Raw genomic sequence first — 21,109 nt, forward strand, 5'->3', positions numbered from 1 at the left:
TACGCTGCCGTTAAACACCCTGTATTTGTAATTTGAGAATTAATGTGTTCTATTATCGGTTTTTTTTCACATATTTTTTCTAAAGAATTTTTGTTTTTTTGATTATATAACATGAGCAGTTGCAGAAAAAGTTAAATGAATAAATAAAATAATCTAAATAAAATAATACTCTCGTTCATTCGCAGATGTATTGAAAATAAAACGTGAATAATTGAGTTTAATGAAATTAACATTCTGTTGGTGTGAAAGTGTAATTAGCATTTAAATGAAATTTATTTTAATCTACATAAAAAAAAGGTATTGTTTTTCTGTTGGCTGCTTATGACAAATAACAACAAAGCAATAATGTGGTCAAAAAAAAAACAAGTAGCAACATATTTTTGCATTAGTACATACATGGTCATAAAAACAACGAAGTGAAATCGCCATAGTTTCAGTTTTAATCGATTACTTGAGACCCTGCATCATACACATTCTCATCATTACGAATCATCGTGAGACGTTTAGTCATTTTTTGGACATATAGTGGAATGGTTGATAAAGAGAAGAAGAGATCATTTTGGGCTTTGCTCAGAGTGGGAGAGCTTAAACTGCTTGCATTAGCGGATGTAAATTCAGCGATTCGAGTATTCCTTCTGTACTGCAACATCAATATTTTCAGTAATTCCATTCGCGTAGCATGCTATTTTTAAAATGTGTCGAAGGCGGTGTGTTTTCATTACGCTAAAAAGAGAAGACCAGTGAAGAGACCCTGGTCAGCATGAATTTCAGTAATAGTGTAAAAGTGTAATACTGACTAGAGATGATTGGCGAAAAGAATCCATTAAAAAGGAAGCGTAGCGTTGTGGTCATGAGACCTGTTGACGAAGAATTGTTGTAAAAGTAAACGGGGAGAAGAGCACTTGAAATATAAGTGCAGAACTCAGAAAGGTGTTCGGAAACGAAAGCGCGGGCCGGTAAAGTCAACTCAAGATGGGGCAGACGGAAAAAAAAGGTCAGTCACGAAGCAGTATCGTTTTCAGCTCATCTGGAGATGATTCTAAGAAGAAGATCTATGTTCGTCTCAGCGGCTAATCGAAAACAAAGGAAAGGTAATTTCTTTAGAGGACAACTAAAATAATCGGAATCGTATGCGACCAAACTCAATACGAGTCTTACGTAAAAAAGGAAAAAGTCAATTGAGGCATTTAGCTATGTACAAAGTAAAACTAGAACTGCCACAAGAAAATGGATCTGCGCTAAGCAAGTCGGGAACGTAGCTGCGTAATTACAAAATGAATTGCAAGAGTGGAAATGAGTTATGGGTTAAGTTGTACTCCGCACAAGGATTCCAGCCGTTCATCGAAGGAAAAAGTAAAACGAAAGTGCCTGAACGCAGAAGAAAGGGATACTGACCTAGAAAGTGTCAACAATGATAAGGGATGGCCGTAGCATCCTCTAAGATACAGAATCAAAAGATAGGTAAATCTATTTCGATTACATGTGCCGCTGTTGGCGTAGGTTTTAAAACAGCTTTTATGAAACAAAAGCAAAAAAAAAAAAGATTATAAAAACTCTCTAAAAGGAACATTTTTTTATAATCGTTTAACTATGTTTATATATATGTGTTATGTGTTACATGTTTGTTGTCGATTTTTTGTTGTATGGATACTGAGGGGCAAACATTAAATGAAATGCTTTCTAAAATGTTTTTATATCTGTTTGTTGTGTTAACACTAGATACTCGTTACGACTACTGTTTTTTATTTTTAATGCATAAATATTTACAGGCGCTTTTTAAAAAGTGTTTCATATAATGAATTGATTTATGGGATACATTTATATTATTATTTCAATTTTATAATAATATTACAACTTACCCGCAATGTTAACTTCGAGCCCCGTGTTCTTGTTTAATGGTTTATTTGGTTTAAATTTTATCAATGATTTATGTATTAACACATATTTTTTGCTTTACCTAAAATCTACACTTTGTGTTTTTTTTTTTTTTTTTGCACATAATTGGCTTAATTATTTGCGTGTGGTAGGTATGTGTGTGTGAGCATGTGTTAGTTATGTGTCTGCGTTTGCTTTACTATATGGGTACATAGATGTGCCTGTTCTTTTCTTTCTTTTTTTATTTTTGCTATATATTACAATTTTACATATATAAATAATTTTTTTTGTTATTACATTTAAAATTTTTTATATTATTCGTCTTTTTTGTGGCAGTTTTTAATTAACAAATTTTTTCAACTATTTTTAATATTTTTTTTTTTTTTGTTTTTTTTTTACAATTTGCTACGGCTTTAAAACACAATTTGTGGTTCTTTTGTGATAAAAGACACGAAAAAAAATGTTGTCCTTAATTAAAATGGTTGGGAAAGAAAAACAGATTAAGCTTCTAACTTAGTTAAAACAAAAACAGATATTTCAGTTAGCATAAAATTCAAATATAATTACAGACGAAGATCATTCAACATTGGTTACGGTGTTGCAAGAATTTTTCCTGTTATTTTGTATTTTTTTTGTTTTTTGATCGTCGTTCATAATTATTTGCGTTTAGTTTTCTCAAAGATGTTTTTTTTGCATCATTTATTTATTATTCACTTGTTTGTTTGTTATTTATCTAAAAACACAACCAATGAGAGCATATTATTGTTTAGTATTGTTTATCATCATCGATCATCAGCATTAGTATCCGTTTCTAATAACATTCAAAATAGTAGCTTAAGCTTTTTGTTTTTAAGATATTTTTTGCAAATTTTAAACCAATTCAGTGTTTAAACCAATTCGAAGTAAACGTGTGCGTACGTGTTATTACGTGACTATGTGTGTTCGTTTGTGTATGTATATATGTTACCCTTTTTTTTTTTTTAGATTTCAACCGCCTTGAGCGAAATTTTTATATTTGAGCTATTTATGCTTTAAACTTTTAAGCAGCGTGTTAGTTTTCCCAAAAAGACAGAAACTATAAAGTACGCGTACGTATGTGATTCTTGTATAAGTAATTACAAATTATGCACATATATACATATACATACATACATATATATATATATATTTATATATGTAAGTACGCAAATACATATATATAAACCTCTTGTGAGCTTCCCTTAGTAATGTACATATTCCAGCTCACACAAGTCATACGTACACACCTACATTTACGCGTACAATCTTCTCTAGAGAAGTTATATAAGCCGGCTTTCTTATTGCCCGTCAGCAGCTTGCTTTGAAATGAAGAATCTATGTTAAGTAGCTATATCTTTGAATATATATTTTTGGTGTACGATTTTTGATATTTGAAATATTAATTTGAATAGATTTGAATTTGCATTTTATAAACACTTTTTGAAAATAAAAGTCACAAAAGTTATATTATTGGTTTCACAAGCGAAAAATGTCAGCCTTTAAATATGTGCAAAGTAAAGATTAGAATAGAAGAAGGAGCTACAATCCTATCAATATACACAGAACAGATGTTAGATAGCAAAGCATTAAGGTTTTTCATTGGGTGATGACCGCTCGTTCCATGAAAATATGCATTACTTGTATAATGAAACTAGAAGCGAACGTTTCCAAAAGAGGCCTTCTTACATAGTCTTACTTTTGATTACCATTTATTTTGATCAAAGTAAAGTAATCTCATTAATGAGAATATCAGTTCCGTGTAGGAAAAAGGGTTTTTTAAACTTTCTTTTTCAACGTGAAATGTTTCTGCTTCTTGAGGTTTGGCAGAGAGCGCCGGCTGATGTGATACAACAAATAATAGAAATCTTGATGTATGAACATCGAAACATGAAAAGTTGCTCGATCCATCCGACATGTAGAAAAATTTGCGCAATTAATTACTTTGATCGGTGCTTGCGCACATGCATATTTGGTGCATATTTGGAACTCGTTCTTCGCTCATCAACAACAGATTGAGATATTTGGTTATTACAGCTCAAAACTTTCGGCAAAGTTACATTTCACCTTCGCTTCGCTCATAGAAAATGTTCGCAGAAATTTGAAAGGTTATATAGAAATGAAATGGAACTGATTGCTTATCGTTTAGCGACATATTTACGTTTTATTTTAAGTGGTGCGTATCCAAGAAGCCTCCTTAAAGTCTTTACGGTTTCTTTTATTGGAAGTATTGTGTCTATTTGTGTGATGTTCGGGGCTTATTGTTGCTGCTACGGAGTCGGAAGTGTTTGCATGAATTTGCTATTTCATTGAACATTCTAAAGATGCCTGCATGGTCTTTCGAAAGTAGTTTTTACGACACATTTTATTTTTTATTTTTATAATTAACTCAGACTTTGCTTGCATTAAAAACAACAATTCCTTGTCATTTCTCTTTTAATTTAATTTTATTACTAGTTTAGTGGTTCTCTATCGACAAAAGAAAGAATTGTTGCTCCATGAATTTCTTGTTCTTTTCCCATAATTTGCGAATCTCAGTTTTTTTGTAGGTGTAGGTATGCGACTATGTGTGTAGTTCATTTTAAGCTCTATTAAATGGTGTCATTTTTTGTTCTTAATTTTTTAGTGATTTTCTAAATTCTGTTCTTTCCTTTTTTTTTTATGTATAAGTTCTTATATTTATATATTTGTTTGCTTTTGGTTTTTTTACTATTTTCCACATTAATATTTAAAAAATTTTTTTCAATTAATTTAAATTCATTTATTTATTACATGTTATTAGAAATTTACATATTTTTTTTTTATATCAAGTTTAATTTTAGTTGAATTTTTTAATTTATGTCTCTTTCATTTATTAAAAAATCTAATTTATTAAAAATGTTAACTTTTTGTCCTTTACTTTTGCATATTTTACACTTAATCGATAATTTCATATTTATTATAAATTAGTTTTACAGAATACATGTACTTTTTCTTTATTATTTACAAAATATTTCTGACATAAATTGTTTAAAAATTAAAAAAGGAAATACGAAAAAAAAATTAAAAAGAAAACTTGAATAAGAAAAATCTCATATAAAATGGCCTATATAAAACATATTAAGTGGACATAAATGAAATTATTAAATGTATGTACGCTTTTTTATGACAATCAATGCATCGAAGTTTAACATTTGTATCGGACAAATTTTTTATATAGAAAATTTTGTTAAGCACATTTTTATATTTATGTCTACAGAAAACTTGGGCCTTAAGTATGAGGTAGTCGTTCAATTCAAGAATATGGTTATCATACCAATTAGATTTAATAGCTGCTGAGCCCTAAAAGGAAGGATTCATCGATTTACGGCACTCTCAATCGCAAAAGATATTAAAGTGAAGCAAACTCCAACTCTCAGTTCTGAAATTCTGCTGATAAGGTTGAAATGCGCAATATAAACATCGCGTTTAATAACAGTTACCGTTTTCCACAGTACTTCTTTATTCTTATTATTATTTTATTTATATATATTATACAATCTTTGAAAGACGCATTTGCGATGCGCTGAGATAATGTAAAGCAGTGTAAAGCTGACCGACCCAATGAACTTCGTTATGGGTGCCAGGGAGTTATATCCAATTTTATTCAATTGGTTCTAAGGTGAACTTATTTCTAGACTGGAAAGTTTGGATTTTTTGCCGATAATTTCGAGAATTTTATTCTAAATGCCCATTTGGCTTGAGGGTCATTCGCTTCATATGGATATTTAAACGTTCGAATGTTCGCGGCAACTCTGGATCAGATTAACGATTAAAGACTCCTTTGTTTCAAAAATGGAGCACGAATCGTTGGCAAGGCATATCGTTCGGAAGCTTTCATTGATTGAAATATATCTACATTATTATGCCCATTTTTCGCTGTTACAGGCCGTACCTTCTTCGATGATGGCTAGTACGTACTTTACACTTACTTATGATTGCCAACTAATTAATGGCGTTTACTATTCCTACTGTAGGCATGAAAATAACAAATTCTGAGATAGTAGACAGAACAAGGGCAACATTTATTTATAAACACAACGGGAATAAAATCTAAACAGCTGAAGTTTAGGGTGACAGTGTTATGCAATAAGCGGCCGATCAATTTTTGAATGGGAAACTACTATAGAAAGAGAGAGAAAACATATGGAAAATCAAAGCCTTTCCTTATTTTAAAATAAAAACATATTTGTTGTCGCTTTTAATTATTTTCTTTTTCGTCATGGTATGTATCAGCCTTCTGTGAAGAAGTTTATGGTCAGCAAAATCGTAATCGTATTGAAACTGAATCCAGCTTTCTTTTCTTTTCCTAAAGGCAGAAGAAATATTAGATCTTATAAGATCTTAACGGTGAATTCTTCTCAAACTACGTAAAAAAGAGGAAAACTTTTTATACATAAAATCTTATTAACGGCAATATTTACATCAATATTGTTGAAAAAACAAAAAATAAAATGAAATTAAGCAATACCGTAACATGAAAGTGATCGTCAGTAGGTGAACGACAATCCTATATTGTTCTGGCACGATTTCTGAACTAAATCTAAAATACTAACTAAAATAAAGCTTGCAATAGTAAAGCTGACGTAGTTTGTAGTTCATTCGGTCAGTTGAAGATGCGTTAGATAATGAATGAAAGCATCAGATATTGACAGCCTGGAGAATCTGTAACAATGCCCTCTCGTCGATGAACTGACTCCAGGTGAGTTGAAAACAATCAATTCCTAAACATGAAATTCATAAGCGCTTTGGATTGAGGAAAAAATTTACAAAAACCGAGATGATTCGTTTGTTGTAATTTAATCCTATACAATTTGGACTACAAAGGCGTGTCAAGTTTGTTCGAATGTAATGCAACTCTCAAAGGGGTAGATCTTGGCTTCTTATTACATCGATCAATTCAGAATCCCGTTCTGAAGCGGTCTAAGCTTCTCTGTCCATCCGAGTAACTTTCTTTCTTGTGTTCAACGCACTTGTGGCAATTTTTGAGACATGTGGATGAACTTTGGAGAGCAAACACGGATCGTATTGGACCACTTTCCATAAAACAACCTAATTTGAAGGGTCGCTATATGAATAATCCGAAAGCAAAATGATGTAAGGCATTTAAAGGTGGGCCGTGTCCCACTATTAAATTTTTAGTTATTTTATTGCGGAATTGTTGTCTTTCGTAGTTTTCCCATTGGAAATTAGAATATAATATTTTGCAATTGCCGTTGTAGATTGTATAAAGAAATTATAAAATAATAATTCCTTATACTACTTACGATACAATATGTGGTTAATCTGTACGCACGTAACTCGAGAAAGGATTTAAGATTAAAGCCGTTGACCGCATTGCCAATTGTAAAAGTTTGCCTGAATTGAGCGCTAACAAATAGCAAAGTTCAAAAATGAAATGAACATGCAGGTCTATTTTTGAACTACGCCAACTGCGAGTGTTCGCACTTTACTTTTACTTTACTGTGATGATTGATGAAGATCTTTGAAGACAAAATTAATTTTTGTAAATTTGTTTCACATTAGATCAGGTTCTGCGTCCATCGCATATAAAGGCAACCATGAAAATAATGCCTTTACATGAAAATAAGATACAATTTTTAGTATTTTATTACAAAAATAAATGAAGAATTATATTAGAAATTGAAAGTGGTGCTGAGTATTCCATGATCACCCATGTCCGACTTGTAATGTTTTTACCTCAACAACATTTTAAAAAGTTCTCATGGGAATATATTACAGATTTGTGCTTTGTTCTCTCTCTCCATCTCTAAGCTGCGAATTATTTATATAATACTTAATGTTAAGTATGTTAAACTTCTGTATGAAACATATACGAAAACTTGCTTCCTAAAATAAATTTTTATTCATTCTACTAACACTCAATACCAAACATAAGCAATATGTTCATTGGTTGACACAATTTGAATATTCATGTCTCTCGAATTTGCAATTCTATGCATTAAAAAGGTAGAATTTTAAGCACACTTTCCCCCAAACCTTTTTCAATCGCTGTCAGTATCAGCTAAACTCTACCAAAGACAAAAACGTTTAAAAAAAAGATGAGAATTATGTGTACATAAGACTTGCTATTTTTTGCAATTTACATATATCTCCACCAAGTGAGCCACTCGACTACCTTTAGTTAATTTCCATCGAAACAAATTGTTAAAAAAAATGTTTTTCTTCTCTTAGATTAGGAATTTTAATTAAGCTTTTGCTACTTGCTAATGTGTACACTTATTTTCTGGAGTTGTTGTTGTTGCTCTTAAAGATTGAATTGACGTAAGGGCAAGGAATCTTCTTGTTACAAACTAAATTTCGTTCGTGTGTTCGGTTTGTTTTAAAAAATGGTTATTGTGATAAAAACTGTGATAATACAACCGTACAAAGAAATTGTAAATGAAAGAAGAGGCTGAAAACGAATGGGAGCGTTATAATTAATTAGGTTTCAACAAACTTTAGTCTATTGATTTTAGAAAGCATTTAGTTTAAGGGGCTACGGAATAAAAAGTCTCCCGCCTACATAGCATCCTATCTCTCTTGTTAGACTAATAATGTAAACGAATTCCGTCACTTGTTCGTGAATATCTTGGAAGAGCTCTTGGCTGCAGAAAAAAACATCGTACGGGTGAAGTCGAAAGAAGAAGAGAACAACAGCTCAATCGAGAGCGAGAAAAGAAAAGTTGCGATACACAAAAATTGGCGAGATTTTATGGCATTTTTTATGGCCATTGCCTTTTAAGGACTTATTTGTATCGGCTTTGGGATTAGTCTCACGAAAATCATTTTCGTTCAAATGAAAACGTTATTACAGCAGCATTATCAGGCGGTTCGATTTATCATAATTTGCTGACATATTGACAACCATTTGCAACATTTCCCTGATTTATGTTTTAGTTAAGTCAGCCCACTATTCTAGACAATTTCCCCTTCTTCTCGAAAAAGACAGGCATAGCAGAGGCTCGTGATTAGTTGTTTATATTGGTGATTACCAAACGGGTATGAATGAAGACTATATTTATTCGATGATCACAAAATTCTGAATCATGTTGTTTTAGTCCACCTATATGACCATTCCTCCGTTGTCTTTTGTTGGTTCAATGCCCACTATAGTTTGGAAATAAGCGTAAGCAGCTTAGCAACTCGGCTAAGATGCCTAAGAAAATTTAAAAATCTTAATAAATTTGAATTTATGCTTAAAAAATTGCTAATGCCAACGCTGCTGTTTGGGGTCGAAAATTAGTGTAAAATTTATCTGCTTACGATTAACCGAAAGCGTTTCTGGCGTTGCTTATATAATTTTTTTTTACCTATTTTGTGACTATTTACTAATTATCTACTGATTTTCGAAATACATACATTAGAACTTTTATATCAACCCAACTTAATTCCAATTTATCTAAAACTATGCCTTTTTTTATTTTCTGGGCAGGCCCTTACAATAATTGCACCGAAACCGTTAAGAGACCTTTGGTATCAACGATGTTTTACCACGAAATTTCAAAGTAAACGAAAACTCGAAAAAAGATCTTTCCGCTTTATAAGTATATGCAGTAAAAATCAAATAAGAGTGGATTGGGTATAACGCATTTCGTTGGGAAAACTTTAGTAACAAATATGGTTTTTAAATGGTAGCACGGATGACGGAAAAAGGATTTTTTTTTTACATTTCTCGAATCTGTAAATTAAACCAATCAAAATGAAGTTGAACAGTTCGGAAAGGAGAATTTCGTTACTCTTCAAAATTTTCGCTTTTATATCCGAATTATTGTTTTAGCACACCTGGAAAATCACATGTGCTTAAGTGCTGCACGGTTGGTTTAAATCTTTCAACTTCCTTATTGAGCATTTTTGGCAATAAAAAGTGGCCGATGGAATGAAACGCTCTAGTAAGTGGGAATGAACGCAGAATCAATAGATTAAATAGGACGAAACAGAAAAGAAATCAATCTGAAACTCTTTTTCGAAACATGGAAATAAAAAAACTTAATTTCTGTGCAATCGTTGCTTTAAATGAAAAAATTATTATCTAAAATGAGTTTGCTGTTTGTGCCCAACCAGTGTTATGCCTTTACCAACCGAACACTCACCATACGTAGGACCACACAGCAATCGTAACAAAAGTATCGTCTACTACATTAGAAATTAAACCCGGGTATGACGACATGATAGTCGCGCTTCTTAAGTAACTCGTTTGTTGTTTGACCGAGTGATATGTGGGTTTGTTGTCTAATTAGTCCTGAATGGGTAAATAGGATTTTGTGCTTTTAGTGTCATCGAGACGACATTTGGCAAACAAGAACAGGATGTTCTCAAATGCTTACATTGATTGCGAGCGGAATTTTTGGGAAAATTTATTCTGAGCCATTCGGTTCGTTTCCATATATAAACAACCAAAACGATTATACTTGGTCCTCGTAAAGCCAAAGAGAAATAGCCTTACATCCATTTCAACCATAAAGAGCTAGATTTTGACACGGTTTTATTTTGGTGGTGCAATTGTATTGAATTTCCTCGCGTTTGTAGTGTATGGATGCGTTGCCACGCAAAGTTGGCCTGTTTTTTAACCTAAAATATATGATAACGACAACAACGTTTAGTTTCTGCAGTAAAGGGCCACACTTCACACAGTTCGCAAAGCAGTGTTTATATTGAATCATTAAAATATAAAATGACATCTATTGTTAAAAGACATTATAGTAAGATCAACCCAATAATGATCGAAGAAAAACCAAAAAATTTTTTAAATTAATAATTTCCAGGCTGCGAAATATTAGCACTCCTTTCAAATAGTTTAGCAATAAACCGTCCCTTCCTTTCCCTTCCTTTTAGAATGTGTGCTATTTTATTGAGAGTGAGTGCTTTTTACAACGTCACATTTTAGAAATACGAATATGGTGACCGACAGTACTGTATGGCTTTATAAATCGTATTATGTTAAATAAAATAGAAAAAAAAAAACACTTTGACCAGGTATATTAGTGTATGGACATCTCACAGTGCCAGACGAATGGGCCAACGGATACAAAAAAGGATATCATAGTGTCGTATCAGGTTTTCAACCTGGGGTTGAAGGGTTTAAGCCCTTTTTTTAGACCGATCGATTGCGACTCATTTTCTGAAAATGCAGAATCGATGCAGCCGGTCTGTTTGTTCGTCTGTCTGATGTTTGCCTATGTAAATTTGTGTTGAAGGTACAGGTTGCAATTTGAGAGATATTTTAGTGAAATTTGGTGCATTAACGTACTTCGACCCAAGGACGAAAGGAAATGCTTTGGATCGACCCATTTTTTAACCACTTTCCATATAACGGCCTACTTTAAAAAATCTTCATATGGAAAAATGTACAATATTCAAAATTTTTCGCCACAATTCGCCGCGTAATAGTAACTTGATATTCTAAATCGGTGCGAAAATATTGAATCGGCTGGGACAATGTTTTGAACCGCCTGTCATATACATTTTCCTTTGAAAACTAAATATTTACCTGGTAAGAAGGTCCAATTTTCCATATTTCATTGTTCATAATAAATAAATAAAAGTAAACTGGCAAGAAAATTAATCTTACCGAATTTAGACCACATAGGCCTATTTTGTGGATACCACCGCTTATAAGGATTCTCAAGAAATGTAAATCCTTATATGTCAAAAAGCCTAATTGTTAATGGTTTATGATGAAAGTTTGTTCATGATAGTAATGACATAAAAATTAAGCGGACTAAATTTGAACCACATGGATCTATTTCTTGCACTTCACTCCACATTAAATTTCTGGCAAATAGTAAGCCCTCGAAAAACATGTTATATGACGAAAATTAGTCCATGGTAGCAACTTAACCAAAAAAATTAAAAGTAGTGTAGTTGGACCACATAGGTCTACTTTAGATCCTAACATATATTAGGGTCATCATGAAAAGGATGTCCTTGTCTGGAGAGAAAGTACAACTTCTAGTTTTCTATGGCAGAAACTGAAAAAGAGTGAAGTTTTTGGGAAATAAATGGAGTTTGCTAAATTTGGATCACATCACGTGACGCTGCGGTCATCCTCCAATATGCGAATTTTCATAAAACGTATGTCTTTGCATGGAAATAATGTGCAATTTAAGGATAGGCCTTGCCCCACTATAATATTCTTACTTGTTTTTAACGAAGTTTTGTGCGATTTTTTACCCTAACCCCTCTGCTTTGCAAACCTTACAAGGTGTTTCTGGGTAAATCTCCCAGAGTGGAATTAAGAAATGGAGATGAATGGAATGAACACAGAATTCAGAGATCGTGCATTGTTTTCATAGAGACGCAGAAGAGGGTGTCGATATGACCGACTTTCATGCTGCACAAAACCATTGTTATGCAAAGAACATTACTCGACGTACTCAAAAATATAGCACGAAAAAAAAAGAAATATGTAAAAAAACTTTTATATTATGTGTATTTTTGCCGGCAAAATTTTCATTTGAATCGTTTTTCTATACCCATCATCGAAGGTTGAAGGGAATATTTATTTTGTCAAAACGTTTGTAACGTCCAGAAGGAAGCACCACAGACCCCACAAGTTATATATATATTCTTGATCAGCATCAAATTCTAAATCTATTTGAGCATGTCCATCTGTTCGTCTGTGAAATGTGTGCTGTAAACATTCTCATTGTATCGAGTTCAAATTTGGCAGGCATATTGAATGTTCTTGCATATTGGTTGGTATTGAAGATGGACCAAATCGGTCGAAGGACACGCCCACAGCACTACCGAAATTGAAATTTGAGCACCTATTCTATGAACGATGCTGTAATATTTGTGCATAAAAATACAAAAATTGACCACGCCTACCCAATATTATAGTGTATTAAGATTTAATTGTTTTTCCAATGCCTTCATAACGTGCAGAAACAAGCTTCAAAAATCCCATAAAGTGTACAAATTATTGGATAATTTCAAAGTTGGAACGCACCTAAACAGATCCGCCTGTGAAAATATCGTCGTGAAGATATCGTCTACAAATTTGCACAAGAATTTTGAATTGGACTGAACGTTTCAAAGGACACGCCAACCACGCCCACCTGGATATACCACAAAGACAAGAAGAAATCAGCTGCGCCCACTTCATATTGTAGAGCATGAAAATTTTGTTCTTTTACTTCTTCTGTCTTTTTTAGGATAACGGTGAAGGGTATAAAAGGTCCGTTGCCGACCGAATTTAATTTTCTTATTTGTGTTTTCTTAAATTTATTCAGCTCATGGTTTTTTGTTTAAACCGTGTATGTGGTATTCGAAATTTTTTCGAAAAAAAACTAAATCAGAGAAGTAGCAGACAAGAGATTGGGGCAAGGGTATGCAGTTGCCATGTTATTAATATTTTGCATAATTTTCTTTTGCATTCTTGTTTTTTAACTAAGTTTTTCAATTATAATTGTATGTCAAGTAGTAGGAGTAAATGTTCTTTATGCTGTCTTCCTAAAAGCATAAAAATAAGGGGAAAACAAAAACTTGAGTATGACAAAACAAAGTTTTAGGCGAAATAATATAAATGTCAAAACAGTAAAAATGTTTTCGAATTGAATGACTGCAACAGCAATTTATTATTTGCAGAAAAATGGATACTCTTTGGGAGGAGAGTTACAACTTTAATTGAATAAAAAAATATTTTAAAATTTTTTTATAAGTTTTGCGTTTTGTTATTGTTATAGTTTTTAGGCTTTTTTTTTTAAATTTCTTAATTATTAACCTAAAACGTTTTTTTGTCTTTTGGTTTTTCATTTTAACTTATCTAGTAATTTCAGAATTTACGCTTTAAGTGTTGCTCGCAATGATGCAACATTTTTTTGTTTATTTTTTATATTTTTAATCAAACTATTAATATTTGTTGATTGATTTTCACAAACTATACATACTTACACCATTCTTGAGCTCTCAACCACTCTCTTGTATTTACTCTTTTTCCTTCCATAGAAAAGATATTGCAATCAAACGTGCATTTATTAGTTTAAGACAAAAAAAAAAAAAATTGAAATGAGAAAGCTGTAATCGCGTTCGAGGAAGTCTTGGATATCCACCACTTCCTAATCAGTGCCTGCTACCTGTGATATCTTGCACGTCACTTTCATAATCTCGTCAAAAAACGTACGCTTATATATGTCCTATGTTTTAGATTAGTAGCCAACGTTTGGTACCAAACACTCAAATGACGTACATATTCTCCTACACCAATACATTACAAGTTGGCCTTTAATCCGTAAGCATTGTTCATATAAATTAAGTTGAGTATCTTTTTTTACGTTACGCCCCATTCCTCTTCTCGAGCAACTACTTTTTCCACTATTAAAAGTAAAAAGTTATGCTCAGTTTATATCAAATCTTTTAGTGTGCACCGCTAATTTACCCATGGTATATATGAATGCAATGTCACAACTAAGTTTATCCTCTCCCGTATCGTACATGTCAAACCCGTTGCAAAAAACGAAAAGTTTCCGTCCAGTTTTCTTGCAATTGCAATGATCATATTAGGCGATTGAATTGATTTTCAGACATAACTTACCAAGGCTGATAAGAAAATATAATATTTAGGACAAAGTCATATCTTATATCGCGGAAATAGCGATTTGAATATATGGACACGCACATTTTCATGCTAATTTAAAAGATTATATCGCTGGAAATGAAAATTTAACTTTCCAGACATATACTAAGCCTGGAAGGGAATGTTGGTTACAGCATTTCTTTCACGGGGTATTATATAAGTGAACAAGTTCACCGTTATCACATTCGCTAAAGAAATCGCTCTGACCAGAATGTTTCGACAAAAGGACATTTATAAGCACGTGCATCGTTTCTCCTTACTGCGACGAAAACTGGGTTTATTTTTTATTTTAAATCTTCCGTCCCACGTTTTCACCTAGTTATCTCTTCCAGTAATAACATAAAATGGAATCTAAAGGAATAAAAAGAGGACAATGTGTAAAAACTCAGACCAACCCCTTAAAGAGTCTGGACAATGTTTCTGTGTAAAGCCAAAATGTAAGTTGAGGAGTATTTCTCTTCAGAATCTAATTCTCGAGTTAGAATTCATTCGAATTGTTGTAATAACCTTTGATATTTAAATTGCTACTTACTTGCGGACAACATTAGCTAATAAAAATTGATCTTTTTCTGGGACGCTAAGGCTAGTTTACAGAGTCTATCGATCCGATTCGACTACTGCTGAAAACGTTCAGACATAAGTATTGTCGGCAACTTATCCAAGACAGAGAGCGATTGGGGCGTGACAAAACCAACTCACTTTAATTACCATAGTCACCATGCTAGCTATATCATAAAAGTTTGGTTTCTCTTGCGGAATAATAAACGTGCTTGCGCGATTATTAAGATCGTCAACTGAGACTTACTATGCACTTTAGGACTGTAGATGTTTTTTTTAGTAGACAGACATAGCAGAATTGGTTGTGGGAAATGTAGGCCGATTAAGAATAAGTACAGTTTTTGAGCAATCTATTTGGCTTTGGCAAGTGGAATGATTCCGTCGGTGATGAAAAGATGCATGAAGTAAGGCCTTGCTGATGAAAACGATATAGTTACACATCGAAACCTTTGGCTTTGGCTTCTAAAGTTTAGCTGATTGTAAATAATAATTTAAAGTTTAAAACATGTATGTATGAAAAAAAATTAATTAAATAAATCACCATTGTTATTGTTATTCGCAACAACCGCTTGGCTTCTTCGATTGATTTAATTCAATTGTTTGTTTAACTTTAAGTGGATAAGCCAGTTTCAAGGCAAGACTCTCACAGAGTTCACGGTAATTTCTTGTTATTTAACTAAAAGATTCGTTGATGTGCTTTTGTTGTTGTTGTTGTTGTGCTTTAAATTCTATTAACCCTTTTCTTTTTATAAACCACTGATGTTGTTGTTGTTGTTTTTTTATCTTACTTTTTGTAACGCTTCAAAGGAACTTGCTTCGATTTTGTTTTGTTTAAGTTTTTTGTTATCATTTAAGTGAGAAAATTATACAAGTTTTTATGATATTTTTTTTTCACAAAATCTTTTCAATTTCATTGAGAAATTTTGCTTGTGTTTGTGTAAGTGTGCTTAAATATTTATAATTTTCTTTTCATTTCTTAAATTTTGTCTACATTTTTACTTATTTTTTGTTTTCATTAAATTTTAATGCGAGTGTAACACCACTGATTGGTTGTTGTATTTTGCTTTGATCTCTTTTTTAATTCTTTTTTTCTTGCAATATAGTGACTTACTGGCTATTTGCTCTAATATATGATCCAGTAGAAAATTTGTAATTTTTGTTTTGCTTTTGTGGTTGCCGTGACTGTTTTTTTTTTTTTTTGTTCTAATTCAATTCTCGTTAGTTTTCGTTCAATTTGAGAAATTATTCTAAAAACACTTTTAGAAGAAAGAAAGTTAAAGAAAAAAAATAGATGGAGAAAGAGAGAGAGAGAGAGAGAAAGGGGGAGAGAGACAAGAAATGTTAATAATAAAAGAGATGCATGTTTGGCGCCTTTTGTGACTTTGGAATTTTGTCTGTAGGTTTTACCTGTTTGGATGGATAGCAACCTTTCACGTGCTACGGTTCATGTCACGCTCGCATTTCGTTAGTTTTTCTTTTGTTCTTCTTTTCTTCCGTTTCAATTTCGCCTCTCAATAGCAAACTCAATTTTGATCACTTGCTCTCCTAAATCCAATTTCAGCGTATTATTACCATTATCTGATGATGGGGCGTCCACCTCCACAATGAAATCGTTGTATTATCCACGATCATCATCGCGTGCGGCGAACAGGGTTCGCATCGAGCTGGTGATAATATTCCACCAGCCCGCTGCGAACCCAACTGGTCGCTATAAACTATTTTCGCTGCCCATTTTCAACAATTCGAATTTCTTTTTGGCAATTTTTGAATATAAAATATCGATCGGCTCCGACTTATCGTACAGGCTGGGTGCCTGTAATATAATTAACGCTGTGCCTACCACGCACGCAATAGCGAATATCCACAGGAACAATCGATCTAACACCATCGCTACATATTTCCAATCTTCTTCAACCTAATTTTAAAAAAAAGAGAAAGATAATGAGAGGGAGAGAGACGGAGAGAGATAGAGAGAGAGGGAGAGAGAATGCAAACCAGAGGAGAAAAGATAAAGAAAGTTAATTAATTTTTGTTACTTTGATGATAATAATAAAAATAAAAAAATTTTACAAAGCGGGTAAACAACGTTGAAATTAATTGGTTAAATAAACCCCAACCCATACGAAAACATTATTATCATCGTCTAGTTTAAATTATCGGGTCTGTGTATGCGCACATATGCATATGTGCCTGTAAATGCTAAAATGCCGTAGGCAGTACGTTCTACATTTATAAAAAGAATTGAAAATTTGATTTAAAACAGGATTTACCGCAAACGTCAGGGACGTATATATACCAAGATTGACACACATATTCAAAATATGAAATATTGACTATTTTGTTAACAACGTTGATGATGACATTGCGGAGAATGATGATGTTATAAAAACAAAATCAAAAAAAAAAACATCACTTAGTTTTCATATGCATGCTTAAGCTTGCTTTAGGTAATGATGAGCACTATTTAGTCAGTGCAGCATCCAGTTTTATACGTATAGTTGCTGACAATGCCAGTGCCGTTGCCAGTGTTTTGAAAGCACTTTGATTTCATGCTTCAATAAAACATTCGATCTTTTTCACTTATTCCATTTTCTCTGATTAGAGAGCAAATCACATAAATCCACAGAAATTTAGAAGTAAAAAAAAGGATATACTAAAAAATTCACTGAAATCTAAAAGCATTTAACCGTCTTTGCTTTGTCGAAGGTTAACGTTTGCTTAGATTGATAACTGTTTGCTTGATTGGCTGTCTATGTACTTGAAAAGTAAATGCAGCATTGCTGTTCGTATTAGTAATGCTGTTAGCAAAACACAATGCATTGAAATTTAAGAATAGTTAAGCTTTTAATAAAATCGATAATAATTCTATAGACGAGGTAGTAGAAAAAGAAGAAAAATCTTCAACTATATTTGGTTATAGCGATATTAAAAGAACATAAATCAAGAGCAAATTTATATCCGCCTATGGCGAATCTTGGATACCCAGCGCCTTAAGCCGATATATAATTGCTTAAATGCCCTTCAACAATTTCAAATATTTATTACGAAGTCATACGTTTCGATGGGAGTAATTTTAGCAGATCATAGTATATTTATCACTGCGCCTTACTGATGAATGAGAAACTGCAAACAGAGTGCCTTACACCATAATTCCCCAACGAAACTCTCAAAGCTTTTTTAAAATCAAATGCACTCCTTCTTCTGACTGAGCACGGTATCAATACACCGTCGTTTCTTTTATCGCATTGAAAGTTTGTATGAAACAAGACACAATATTTTATCAACGATAAAACAAGCGATACGCCGTACTTATGCTTCTGAGGATTGCAAGAAAAGCTGTGCCGTTTTTTTAAGTTTTGTACATTAACCGCTCCTTGGGAGGGTCGAAGGTATAGTTAATTAGTAGCTTTTTTTATTCGTATGTTGGAAAAAGATTAGCTGACGTCTACCTATGTTAAGTTTCATGTCAATATCTAGTAGTACTTAATGAGGTGCCGCGAAATATCGTTATTAGGTGTTAAGAAAAATACTTTCAATCCGTTTTCTAAATCTTTTACAGCAGACGGGCTTGTGAGTTTTGAAACTTGACTTGCAGTTATCAATTATGAAACAGTCTGTCAAGTTTTAACCAGATAGTTGATAATAATATATATAATAAATAAATTAATTAACTTGACGTTATTGAGTTCTACTTACGCTTTCAAATTTGTCTTTATTTTTTACATGTTGCGCGATAAAACGTGAACCTTCGATAGTTTTTTCCATTTCACGCATATAGGGCTTTTCGAATGTCGGACTCATGTCGGCTGGACAGCAGCCAGGACTTAGATCGCCATTACCAGCCGGACTAAAGAGATCATCATCGGCGCCTGGTAGTGGTAGTGCAGAGGGCAGGGGCGGATCACCAAAACAGGGGGCTATGCCACCTGCTGCAGCAAAATCGAAACGTTCAGCAGGCAGTGCTTCATCAAAAATGGCCGAAAATTAAATAGAAAGGGAAATAATGCGACTATTATTTTTAAAACTTATCTAAATCTTCGAAAATATAAATAAATAAAGAAAGAAAGAATAAAGAAAGAAAAATACCACTCAGTGATTCTTGTATATTGACCGCCTCTTTTAACTAACCCATATGAGACTAATAAATGTTAAAAATTTCTTCATTATTTATTAAAATATTCTCAACGCTCATCGCGTTTTCAAAATTATCAGCTGTTGAATGCATTCTCGGAGTTTTGATGAAAATGTCAAAACTCTCTTTAGATATACCTTTTACGATGTCCTGGCGTATCCTAAGTTTCTTAATTAAACAAAAAAATTTGTTGTGTAAAATTTCAAATTTAGTGACGCGTTTATATATAATCCTTAAAATTCCTTAAATTAGGTTTGTACCATTGGATCGTAGATAGTACAGAACTTTATTTATTAATTTTTCGTAATAAAAGTTATTTACGAAAGTTAGTTACGAAAAGTTATTTACAAAGTAAACAGATCTTATCTGCAGCCATTAGAGGTTTATAAGCTCACAGCACTACATTTTACTCGGCGCACAAACGCGCTTTATCCATCTCTTAGCTTGAAGGTGTCGATTCAATCGTCGTGATTCGGGCAATTCGTCCCCTTATCAATCTGTCGACACAATGCCAGATTTTGTTCTGAGATCTTAGTTAATTCTCTTACCAGCCGTGTTTATTTCCATTCTACAGTTTTACTTAACGCTTAAATCACCGAAAATTATTACTATTAAAACTTCATTGGACGCTTTACAAATGTTCAATTCATTTCTGCATGGACTACATGGTAGGTTTGCTTTAAACTGGCAACTAATCTCGAATACCAAAAGTCAACTATTTGCATATCATCTATGTATTATATTGTTACGAAAATCCCAAATTCAGTTAAATGTCAGCTAAGTAATTTTCGTAAGAATAAATTCCCTAAAGAAGGGAAAACCAAATGAGCATTCGCAGGCGCCTCATGCAGCTGCAGGCCAATGAAAACGATTAGTGGAAAAGCTAAGAGGTAAAAGCTAAGTGCATATTCGCAGGCTCGTCATGCAGGTGCAGGCCGATGAAACGATTAGAGGAAAAACCAGGCTGGGATTAGACCATAACCATAAATTTAGGCATAGTAACATTCTTGTAAAATTGTATATAAATCGAATATTTGTGAAAAATAGAGTTAGTCTGGCAAGAACGTAGAAGTTGAGAGTACGGCCAAAATAAATTGTAATTCCTACTGTTGTGAAAGACAAAGTAGTAAAATAAAAGAACTTTGAAGTGCATTTCTCTTGATCAATATATCCACGATCTAGTGATATGGACTGTATCTCACAAAAGCGAATTTCATAACAATATGTTTATTTCTTTTCATTCTTGTAACTACAAATCCACTTTCTATTATTTCTAGAACTAAAGTCATATAAAGTTATATAACTGTCCCTCTTCGGGTTTTAAGTATTTACATTTGTTTGTATTCCCACAACGAGTACGTGGTGAGTAATTATTGCATTGGTACTAGATTTCACGTACTTATCCTGAAGGATTGGGTCTTTTAGCGTTTCCGTTTCCACCGTCAACCACTTTAGCAAAGTGAGGAAGAGGCAAACGTAGGAAAACACCGGGGGTGATCAAGAGCCACCTAGCGGGACCGAATATCTTAATAGAAAAACTGCCGTAATTTGCTTTGAATTCGTATTTGTTTTTTTTCTGTAACGGTTCCCGATGGGGGCGACTTTACCTGCGCTGCAAGGTGAAAGCAACCGATTACAAGTTTTTACGTAGATTCAATTTATCAAACAACTCCTTCATTTTGAATGTAAGGCAAGTCCACATATGTCTATCGGGAGATATTAAAGGGTTGTATTTCAATAAATTTAAAAATATGATAGACACATTTCTTGTTTTCTCTGGTATTATATAATGTAGGCTTATGGATAAAGTTTTTTTATATCCAAACGGACTTTCAAAACTAATTAATTATACAATCGTAATTGTGGGGTGAATGAAATGGTTTTACGGACTTGCCGTTTCTCTCACTCCAAAATTACGGTCGTTTGCTAAGAAT

General features: G+C 33.0%; 1 protein-coding gene across 2 annotated transcripts in view; it reads right to left on the reverse strand.

The window, feature by feature from the left end:
- Nucleotides 1-13,744: 13,744 nt before the first annotated feature.
- LOC119638995 (acetylcholine receptor subunit alpha-like 1) overlaps nt 13,745-21,109 on the reverse strand; it is a 186,702-nt gene continuing 179,337 nt past the window's right edge. The window contains exons 8-11 of one of the 2 annotated variants that reach the window (XM_038036169.1): nt 18,740-19,005; nt 16,451-16,958; nt 15,585-16,299; nt 13,745-15,516 (exon numbers count right to left, since the gene is read on the reverse strand). In XM_038036169.1, the coding sequence (XP_037892097.1) occupies nt 16,752-16,958; nt 18,740-19,005 (473 nt within the window). In that variant the 3' untranslated portion in view covers nt 13,745-15,516; nt 15,585-16,299; nt 16,451-16,751. Of the gene's footprint in view, nt 16,300-16,450; nt 16,959-18,739; nt 19,006-21,109 lie in introns of both variants that reach the window. The other variant, XM_038036171.1, reaches the window with a different exon arrangement.

This window comes from Glossina fuscipes, unplaced genomic scaffold (genome assembly GCF_014805625.2).
Source record: "Glossina fuscipes isolate IAEA_lab_2018 unplaced genomic scaffold, Yale_Gfus_2 111, whole genome shotgun sequence".
NCBI classification, from domain to species: domain Eukaryota; kingdom Metazoa; phylum Arthropoda; class Insecta; order Diptera; family Glossinidae; genus Glossina; species Glossina fuscipes.